At 45.1% G+C, this 10535-nt stretch overlaps 1 protein-coding gene across 1 annotated transcript; it reads left to right on the top strand.

The window, feature by feature from the left end:
• The first annotated feature begins 474 nt into the window (after positions 1-474).
• On the top strand, positions 475-9966 carry C6H1orf52 (chromosome 6 C1orf52 homolog). The gene is made up of 3 exons (XM_030206960.1): positions 475-838; positions 5899-6109; positions 9434-9966. Exons 1-3 carry the CDS (start codon positions 575-577, stop codon positions 9511-9513), a joined length of 555 nt encoding a protein of 184 aa, XP_030062820.1. The 5' UTR covers positions 475-574; the 3' UTR covers positions 9514-9966.
• Positions 9967-10535: the final 569 nt, after the last annotated feature.

Below are 10535 nucleotides of genomic sequence, written 5' to 3'. Positions count from 1 at the left end.
GTATATAATGTCAAAATAAAGAGATAGATAGAAACTCTGAATGTTGAGCACCTCATTCTCATAACATGATGTCTGTTTTAGTGGCCCTTTTACCAGGAGAAAAAAAAATCTGCAGGAATATAAACCAAACCAGCCCCTCCAAATGACACACTGATTTACAATTTATAACAAATTACTACTTATTAAAATTTATTCCTTTATTATACTTCCTCAGTGTATATTCCTATACTGCACAAGCTGGCATGTTTGAAAATATAAAAGTGCGATTAAATAAAAATGCTACCAACAATAAAGAACGTTAACGTGGATAAAGCAACTCATAGGTTTGCTTGCTTTGTTTTGAGTATACGACGATGACGGTTATGCGGGGAAGGGAAACAGTGATTAACTTAATTGCCCTCAACATTTTTACGTCACTTCGTCTCCTGTCCTGTTTTATCCATCTTGTTCCTTGCATTCCCTGCAACAGGCGCTGCGCCTGCGCCAGGCCGGAACCTTTCTTCCGGGGTCCTGCTCCCGGCGGGACGCGGTTTCAGCCGGGCGGAGGTAGTGAACTGTGCGTCCGGAGTGCGTCATGGCGGCCGCCAAGGAGAAAGACCCTCTTGGTTATTTTGCTGCTTACGATAGCAGTAGCAGTTCGGATTCCGACAGTGATGGTGAGGAACCGGTGACGCGGGGGCCAGAGGCAGCAGTGGAGAACAAGGCTCAGGCCGAGGCCGTGAAACGATTACCGAAACCAGACGAGCTCTTTCAGAGCGTGACGCGACCCTCCTTCCTCAGTAACCCGCTTAACAAGCAGATCGACTGGGAGCGGCGGGTGCTGCGGGCTCCGGAGGAGGTGAGCAGATCTGGATCGCTTCCACTCCACCATACCTTATCTCAGGTTAACTGTTTAAGCTGATGCAGCCCTTTAAAAAAAAAAATCCTATTGTATGCATGAAGTTGTAGTACATTTTCCAGGTGATTTCCATAAGAAAGGCAAGAAATTCATGCAGTGTGATAGAAAAGACAGGGCAGTTCATACCAGCAAATGTTCTCTCTAGGTCTCCTTCGGCCTCCCAGTCCCAACCCCTGGTGTTCTCACATATCCTGCTATCCATCTTTTGTGGTCTTTGCAGACATCATCTCCTTACATATTGTATATAATGTTTGGAAAGACTAAGGCATCTCAAAATAAGATTAGGTCATGATGCAAAAATACCAGTTGCCAAAAAGCAAGATTAGAGCTGGGCGCCTACTGTTAGCAATTTCATGTTAGGCCAGTGTCTGATTGAAGGTTGGGCCAGAAAGGAACAACTCAACAAGTCCTGATGCTGAAAGGGCAAAGTCAATGAAAAAGTATGTGCATCTGAACTACAAAATGACACGAGGACAAAGTTTGTCTCCATCCCCACCCCATCCCAGCAGGCTCTGTCTCCGTCCCCGCGGGCTCTGTCCTCATCTGCAGAAGCCTCAAACAATTTTATATTTAAATCTTTTTATTAAAGTATAAAAAGGAACAATATGTTGTGCAACGTTTATGTATAAATTACAAATGGAAGACAATAATAACCCCCTCACCACCACCCTCAACCCCAACAATAGCTGATTTCTGCTACCCCAAGGAATCCTAATCCACCCTGTTAGTGTCCAGGGGTACAAAATACAACCCATTCTGTATGCCATAGAGAGGAGTAATATGCCTTATGAAACACTGTTATGGTTTTTTAATCTTTGGATGAATACGAAGTCAACAATCTTAGGATTCAGTCTAGGTGTCCTGTCTTCCACAGACCTTCCTGTAATAGAAGATGTCTTCTTAGAAGATATGCTGGTAGCAGGATGTACAGGGTCCCCCATGCAAGTTTTGCTAGTTGTGGCCAGTATGTTTGCTTGTTTTTCAAAAAAAAAATCAAAATATCATCTGCACTAGAAAATGACACAGGGATAAACTTTGTCCCCATCCTTGTGGGCACTGGCCCTATTCCCGCCCCGATTCCCGCAAGCTCTGTCCCCATCCCAGCGGTTACTGTGGGTCCCCGTCCTGGTGTCGTTCTCTAATGTGAACGGCTTTCTCCTCTTGCAAATGATGGGGAGCAACAAACCACAGCTCTTTCTGAACTCTTCTGAAACTACCTGTTGTGTACATTAAGTCCAGTCATTAGGTGTTTTGATTGCACACTGCCTTTGTTCTCTGCTCCCCCGGAGGCTGAGAGACTGTCTCTGCCACACCTTTTAACAGGCCAAGAAAGCAGATCTAATTTGAGATCCAAGCTAGACCCTCTGCATAGGCTGGCGTAAGTGTCTAGCATTTAGTAGTGTGATGTTTCAATAATTGTATTGGTCCTGGAGTAAATTGAATTTTCAATAGGCTGCCATACTGTCCAGAACAATATGAGGTAAGGTTAAAGCATTTGATTTACTGCCTTTCTGCAAAAATTTAGCGCGCACTAATGCCAGAGACACTCATCCTATGGGTGTCTCTAGTGTTAGCGCGCACTAAAAATGTTAGCACACCTACAGCACGGCTTACTAAACAGGGTCCATAGTTTGATTAAAAAGGTACAGTATTACAGATTGCAGAGTGTCCTGGCATGCTTAATGTGCTTCCTGCTACTGTCAACATGTTGGGCACTGAGCAATTATTTTACTAATGTTTCTATCCTTCAGCTGCATATTTTGGAGGGTGGATTCACTTTTATCTTTTGGATGTGAGGAGGAATCCACAATGCAAAACATTTTATTTATCTTGGTAAAATTGCTGTTGATGTTAAAAACAGTGTTTTCTCTTAGGACAAGTAGGCTAATATTCTCGCATAGGTAACAGTCGGTGTTGCCCGTTCTGGGGCTTGTATCAAGTTTTTACAGTTGTCTTTGGAGTACAAGTCACACTCTACTGCGCATGCACAAGTGCCTTCTCTCCCGTCACGAGAGTGGGGGGAGTAACAGTCTGGTGTTTTTTTTTTTTCCGCGGTGAGGAGAGAACACGTTTTTCCTTCTCACAGCTACTGGTTCAGTTCAACAGAGCTTCTTTTTGTGCCTTTTTTTTTATTTTTTCTCATTTGGGTTCACTTTCTTCCTGTTCGATTTTCTTTTATTTTCTTTTTTCCTTTGTTTACCGTGCTCAGTAGGCCACGTTTAGGCCTCGGCCCCAGTCGGGTCTTTCTTTTATTTTTTCTCTGGTGCATTGGGTACCATCAAGTGTTTTACTTTTCCTTTGAAAGTTCCCAGTCTTTTCAGCGCTGTTTCCAATGCAATTGAACCATTTCTGGCATGGTCACCCTTTTTTTTACTGTTTTCCGTGTTTGGGGTCTGACCGTACCCCTTATAACTGTTCTGCGCCTTCAGACCCAAGCAAGAACCCAGTTGGCTAGAATGGCTTAATGGAGCTTCTTTTTGGAGCCAAGTCTGAAGCCTCGAAGTCTGCATTGGCATTGATATCTGTGGTGTTGGCGTTGGGTGATTGCATCGACACCTGCCTCGATGTCAGCCGCTCTGTGAGCCCCCCTCCCCCCCAGGACCGGCCGATGTTGACGCAGACCCTGGGAAATGTGAGGGTTCGTCACTGAGGATCATGGAAACCTGGCATTAGAAACAGTATCGGTATCAAATCTCTGATGCACGGTACTGGGAGCTCCATGCATACGGTCCCCAAGGAGAGTCGATGCTGGAAGGACCTTCATCCAGTGGGTGTGGCTGCATGGGTCTCTGAACCTTTCTCCCTGAGCTGCTGAATGTCTTTCTTCAGAGCACATCTGCATCAAGGGTGCTTGCACCTGCCATGCTCCTCCAATCAGCCCCGTGTGGCCCTCAGCCTGCGATGAGGCTCTGCAGCTTCAGCAGCTTGCCTCTACACCAGTGTCTCAGCCTTTCCCAATGTCACCCCTCTTTGGGCACATCTGGACCTTGCTCCCTGAGCTCCTGTCTGGGATTTATTCAGAATGCATTGGCGCTGAGGGTGCTTGCGCCTGCCATGCCTCCCAGCTCAGCTTTGCATGGCACTCAACCTACAGCGGTGATGGCAAACCTATGGCACGCGTGCCAGAGAGGGCACGCAGAGCCCTCTCCCTTGGCACGCGCACCGTCACTGGTCCGTCCACGCTCCCTCCCTCCGAACCCCAGTTCGCCGCCTCCTCCCTCCAACCCAACAAGCATCAGGCCGCCCGCCCGTCCTCCCTCCCTCCCAGCACCAGGAGCCCCCCTCCTCCTGTGAAATTTAAAAAGCGTACCGTCCTCGGGATTAAGGTAGCGTGCAGCGGCAGCGAAGCGCATGTTCTTCGATCGGCGCGCCTTCGGCCTTCCCTTCTGTCTCTCAAGCTCTGGTCCCGCCCCTCATAGGCCAAAAAGCAAACGGGTTGCTTGGAATTATTAGGAAAGGGATGGTGAATAAAACCGAAAATACTATAATGCCTTTATATTGCTCCATGGTGTGACCGCATGTTCAGTATTGTGTTCAGTTCTGGTCACAGTAACTCAAAAAAGATATAGCGGAATTAGAAAAGGTTCAAAGAAGATTGACCAAAATGATAAAGGGGATGGAATGCCTCTCGTATGACGAAAGATTAAAGAGGTTAGGGCTCTTCAGCTTGGAAAAGAGATGGATAAGGGGAGATATAATTGAGGTCTACAAAATCCTCAGTGGTGTAGAACCATTAGAAGTAAATAGACTTTTTTTTTGCTCATTCCAAAACTACAAAGACTAGGGGACACTCGAGGAAGTTACATGGAAATATTTTTTCACTCATCGAATAGTTAAGCTCTGGAACTCTTTGCCAGAGGATGTAGTAGTAGTGGTTAGGGTAAAAAGGTTTGGACAAATTCCTGGAGACAGACATGGGAAGCAACTGCTTGCCCCGGGATTGATTTCATGGAATGTTGCTGCTAATTGGGTTTCTGCCAGGTACTTGTGACCTGGCTTTGGCCACTGTTTGGAAAACAGGATACTGGGCTAGATGGTCTTACCCAGTATGGCTACTCCTATGTAACTTGGCCTACAAGCAAGCATTGGCCATTTGCTTGAAACAGCCTAAGCACCACAGGCAGTTTTCCCAACTTTTTTGTTTCCTTTTATCCCAACAGGATGGGGGGTCACCATCATGAATTGCACAATATCTCATTGGCTACCAAATATTTCTCTTACGCCCAGGTTGGGCTGCCCAAGAGGATCCTCTCCAGGCTTACAATGTTAAGAGCCATGGCTGCATCGTTAGTCTCCATTGGGGAAATTTGCTAGGCTGCTACATGATCTTCCTTCCATACATTCACTTCTCATTTCTTCTTTAAGTAGCATGCCTTAAGCAGCATGTCCGACGTGACTTGGTTTGGATACATAGTAATGCAGAATTAGTTTGGGTTCTAGAATCCAACTCCACCCACCTATGCTCATTTTTTCTGCCCTAGGCTGCACTTTTGACGATTTGCACGTGGTCTGATAGAAACTCGTTGTTAGCAGTGCAATTTATCATTGGTTGTTGTTTCAATGAGCCTGGTAGCTAGGGATTCTCCACATGTGAGAATATTAGCCTGCTTGTCCTCTGAGAAAGTGACGATACTTACCTGTAGCAGGTATTCTCTGAGGACGACAGGCTTTATATTCTTGCATGTCCTCCCACCTCCCCTTGCAGTTGTTTCTTCTTCGTAGTATGCTATAGTATTGTACTGTTAATCCTGCGCTCTCATGGCGGGTGGGAAGGCACTCGCACATGTGCAGTGGAGCACGTTTCGCGTTCCAAAGAGCTCTGTAAAAGCTTGATACCAGCTCCAGAACGGGCAATGCAGACCGCATTACCCACCTGTGAGAATATATAGCCTGATGTCCTCGGAGATTACCTGCTACAGGTAAGTATCTTCACTTTATCTGTATTGCTTGTTACTGGGGTGTAATGATTTCCTGTAAACACTTGTTTGCTTTTCTAAAAGCCCCCTAAGGAGTTTAAAGTGTGGAAGACTAATGCAGTACCACCTCCTGAGACTTACCAAACTGAAATAAAAAAGCCACCACCTCCTGAACTGGATATGGCAATAAAGTGGTCCAACATTTATCAGGACAATGGTGATGATGCTCCACAGAATGCAAACCAAGTATGTTTCATTCCAGAAGAAGAGAAAGATGAAAAGCCTCCTGAATCGGGTAAGAACGTAGTTTGAGAAATGAATACATTGCCACTTTTTTGCTGGACTTAAAAGGTCAAAGCTCCTGTAAATAGAGGGAGTGGAAAAATATTTAGAAAACTTGGGCATCTGCCAAAAATATTTAGAAACTTAAAAAGGGGGGGGAGGGGAACAAATGTTTCCTAATTTCCTTATTTTGCTTGAGTTGTGGTTTTTTTGTTTTTTTTTTAATTTGAGGCCCGATATTTAGCCCATGGCGGTAAGCAGCTCATAAGCTGTTTTCAGTTGAGGACTGAACCCAGATATTCAATGCCAGGTTATGCGCGGCTCCCGGCACGGAATATCTGGGTATGTGAGCTGACCCGGAAGTTAACTGGGCACTGAACAATATTCAGACCAGTGCCCGGTTCTCTCTTATCTGCACCCTTCTCCTCCACCGCTAACTCCAGACTCCGTTCCTTTTATCTTGCCGCACCATATGCCTGGAATAGACTTCCTGAGCCGGTACGTCAAGCCTCATCTCTGGCCATCTTCAAATCTAAGCTAAAAACCCACCTTTTTGATGCTGCTTTTAACTCCTAACCCCCACTCGCCCGTTCAGAACCCTCACCTTATCATCCTCACTTCAACTGTTTCTTATCCCTTATATGTCTTGTCTGTCCTAACCCTTATCCCTTACCTGTCCTGTCTGTCCTAATTAGATTGTAAGCTCTGTCGAGCAGGGACTGTATCTCCATGTTCAAGTGTAAAGCGCTGCGTCTGTCCAGTAGCGCTGTAGAAATAAGTAGTAGTAGTGGGTTATGTGCGGCTCCCGGCACAGAATATCTGGATATGTGAGCTGACCCGGAAGTTAACTGTGCACTGAACAATATTCAGACCAGTGCCCGGTTAACTTGGTGCATAAAGTTAGAACAGCTGTTTCGCTGCCTGAATTTATGCGGTTACTTAGCTGGTTAGTGCACTGAAAATTGCTACTGACTGGCTAAGTTGATTCTCTGCCCTATTTCTGCCCTTGGCCTCCCTTTACTTATCGGGTTAGGGGATGGCTGGTTAGTGGACATATTCAGCGGCAATTAAACTCTACTTTGCTAGCTGGCAGCCGATATTCAGTAGCACTAATCAGTTAACTGAGCAGGAGCCTCTCTTCATATGTATATGGAGGAATAAAGTTATTAAAAAAAAAATAGAGGCAGAGGGGCTGTTTTTGGAAGGTTTCAGGGAGGTCAGAGAGAAAAGATTGCCCAGGTCGCACAGTGGATGAGTAAGAGACAGTCTGGTAGGAGTTGTCAACACTCAAACCAAGTGACATCTGCTCTGTGTGTGTGGTGGAGGAGGGGGGGAGATGGCTCTGGTTGCACTATATGACTGTAGATACAGCCTCCAAGAAGCTAGTTGTCCAGCTCCATTTAGGGGGTGCTTGCTTTTTGGGGAGGACCTGGAAAAGCTGGTTAGACATGGGAGAGACCCATTCTGTTTCCCTTGCTGAACTTCTCCAGAAGGGATCCCAGAGGGCCCCTACAGTTCCAGGCCTTGAGGGGTGGGAGTTGAATAAGCATCAGTCTGGTTTGTCCTTCAAGCCAGGATCCTTTTGTGGCCCTAAAAGATCTGGTAATGCTAGTCTGTCCAGCTCAGCTAGAGGTTTCAGTTCCCAATGAGGGTGTGCCAGTGGGTCCTCAGAGAGGTCAAGTAGGGCTGTGCCCTGGAGTTGACTCATCCAATGCCAAATGCCTTCATGGTGTTGCTCTTTGGCTCGGTGGTACGTGGATCGACAGGCAGTCATACTCGTGCTTCAGTGCTTCTTAGACCTGGGGGCTGTGGAGTCTGTTCTGCCCGGAGAGCAGGGGTAGGGACATTTCTCCATTTCTTTTGTGGTCCTAAAGAAAGGTAAGTACTCCCTTAAGGTCTAAGAGAAGATGAAAGGAATCGCCTTTCTCGAGGCCTGGTATTCTCAAAAATTGCCTTGGTTCACTCGGAGTTCTATCTCCCTGAGCTTTCAAAGGCATGTCTTCATATCCCAATCAGGGAGGACCACAAGCACACTCTCCACTTTGTGTTGGGATGTCACCTTCAGTTGTAGGCTGTTTCCTTTGGTTTGTTGTGTGCCCCTTGCACCTTCTCCAAGCTAATGGTGATGGTGGTGGCACTCACCTGTGTCACTAGGGCATTTGGGTTCATCCGTCCCTGGATGAGTGTCTGATCTGAGCTGACTCATCTGAAAATTCTGTGTGAGCTACTTCTCAGGTCTTTGGGTGGTGAACTGGGCAAAGAGTCACCTTTCTTTGAGATCTTGGATTACCTGAGGGTTCAGTTCAATATAGGATTGGGAGCAGGCTTTCTTATGAAAGAAAACATACAGGCTGTGGGCCCAGAAGCACAGTTAGTTGCAGGTCCAGGAGGCCTCCAGGCTGCACCGTCTCCATCTTTTGGACTACAATGTGGCTGCCCTGATAGTGGTGCCCTGGTCTCGGGCTAATATACACACCCTTCAGGCAGCCCTCTTCTCTCAATGGGCTCCGGTCTACCAGGATTTCAACCACCACCTACCATAAGGGGCACACACAGAAAACATTCTTTTGGGGTGTTATTGGAAACATGAAACTTAATATAGATTTATGGAAGAACGTGACTCTGCTACATTCTAGCATTAGGCAATTTAGTGTCAGGAAGCAAATTTTGTTCCCTTTTATCTATAGACCCAAATTCATAACACCCAAATAATAACAAGTCTAACTCCACACCTAAGGATATTATAAAAATAAATTGCTTATTTATTTACAATAGCAGCAAATACAGTGGAAAAAAAGTGCAGGAATAGTGATGCTGACTGTCTGATTATAGAAACAGCTCAGAGTAAATGCACCTAAATCCCTAAATAGGCTTCTAATTAAGCCAGTTACTCTAAACCCCCACAGCACTTATAAAACAACTATACATGGCAACTATACAACCTGTTGCAAACATCCAGCAGATGGAAGAGTGTTCCTCAGATGGTCAGTCAGATTGCCTTTCCATCCTAATCACATGACTCTGGTTGTACAGCTGTGTCAGAATTTTGGTGTTACTATTGAAGGACTGGGAAATGAAGAAGCAGAAGGGGGATCTACATCTGAAATTACTTTTCTAGTTTCTTCTAAATAACAGATGTGACCTTGTGTTCTGCTTGCATTCAATTTCACTTTAATACAGGGTGGCACTAGGGCTTATTCCATCCATTGGCATCTCTTATTTATTGGGCTTTATTAATATGGTGAAGGTCATAAAATCTATTTGTTGGATCACTTGTCATACTGTATATTCAAGTACATTTTTCTATAGTGCTAACCTATGCTGTCTTTTATTTAAGACGATGATGATGATGATGAACCAACTTCTGCTAAGAAATGCAAATTTGAGACGGAAGAGCGGGTAAAGAAGAGAAAATAGTTCTTGGAGACCTGAAAAGAGAGACTCTGCCAAAGCACTTGTGCTCTAGAACTGGACACACACATTTTATCCATATTTATTCTTCCAGATTGTTGCGTAGGACTTTGCTGTTTAGAATGCTCCTTGTATCATCTGTAACATGCCAGATACTGTGGGAATATGCAGTGGTAGGTGCTGTAGCTACTGTATTGCAGTTTTAACAGACATATTATTTTTTAGCAGTTTCAAATAGACCCAAAGTGTTTTTATATTATTGTGGTCAGTATCTGTGAAAGGTTTTGTCAGTATCATGCAGACACTGCATTGCACACCCTTTCTTACACTATTCTAGAAACCTTTTATAAAGGTATATAAAGTTTGCTTGAGTTTATCTAATGTGCTGTGAACTTGTATTAGGAATGCGTGTACAAAGTGTAAATAGATCACTGGAAATAAATTTACTTTGAACACACACACACTGAGTAGTTACTTGGTTGTATTTAGTTCATTGTTGGGCCCTTTTCCAAAGGTGCAGGTAGCTAGCGCCAAATCGGCACTACCGTCCGGCGGTAATTCTGAGCTTGGCGCACGCCAAATCATGCCATAGAAAATATTTTTCTATTTTCTACCACGGGGGCATTCCTAGTGGTAAGCAGCAGCACAGCCGCATTGCCACACACTGCATGCCTACCTCTAAGTCACTGGCTTGCGATAAGGGCTCAGGCTGTAAATAGACACATTCTAGTTTTAATTTTTACACACACCCATTTCCCGGCCCATTAAAAATGGCCTTTTTCCCATACACGGAAAAAGTGGCCCTCTGTGCGCCCACACTACTGCGGCTTTGTGTGAGTTGGTACCAGTAGCTCCAATAGACTTTAGGTAAAGAGGTTCCCCCTCCCCCAGTAAGTGTTCAATGCAGGGTTTTCATCCAGGCTGCTTCATTCATTAGCATCACTTGGACTGAGTTTTATTACTAAGCATTGTGTTTTCTGTTGCACTGTGAATGCAGTTCTGGCTGAAGCACTTAAGGTTTGATTAAT

Source organism: Microcaecilia unicolor, chromosome 6, assembly GCF_901765095.1.
Source record: "Microcaecilia unicolor chromosome 6, aMicUni1.1, whole genome shotgun sequence".
Taxonomy (NCBI): domain Eukaryota; kingdom Metazoa; phylum Chordata; class Amphibia; order Gymnophiona; family Siphonopidae; genus Microcaecilia; species Microcaecilia unicolor.
Note: the sequence above shows the minus strand (reverse complement) of the source record. Positions and strands in the feature narration are given on the sequence as shown.

Coding starts and splice junctions, on each gene's coding strand:
- C6H1orf52 (XM_030206960.1), top strand. CDS start 575: ATGGCGGCCGCCAAGGAGAAAGACCCTCTTGGTTATTTTGCTGCTTAC. Junction 839..5,898: donor TGCTGCGGGCTCCGGAGGAG/GTGAGCAGATCT, acceptor CTTTTCTAAAAG/CCCCCTAAGGAGTTTAAAGT. Junction 6,110..9,433: donor TGAAAAGCCTCCTGAATCGG/GTAAGAACGTAG, acceptor CTTTTATTTAAG/ACGATGATGATGATGATGAA.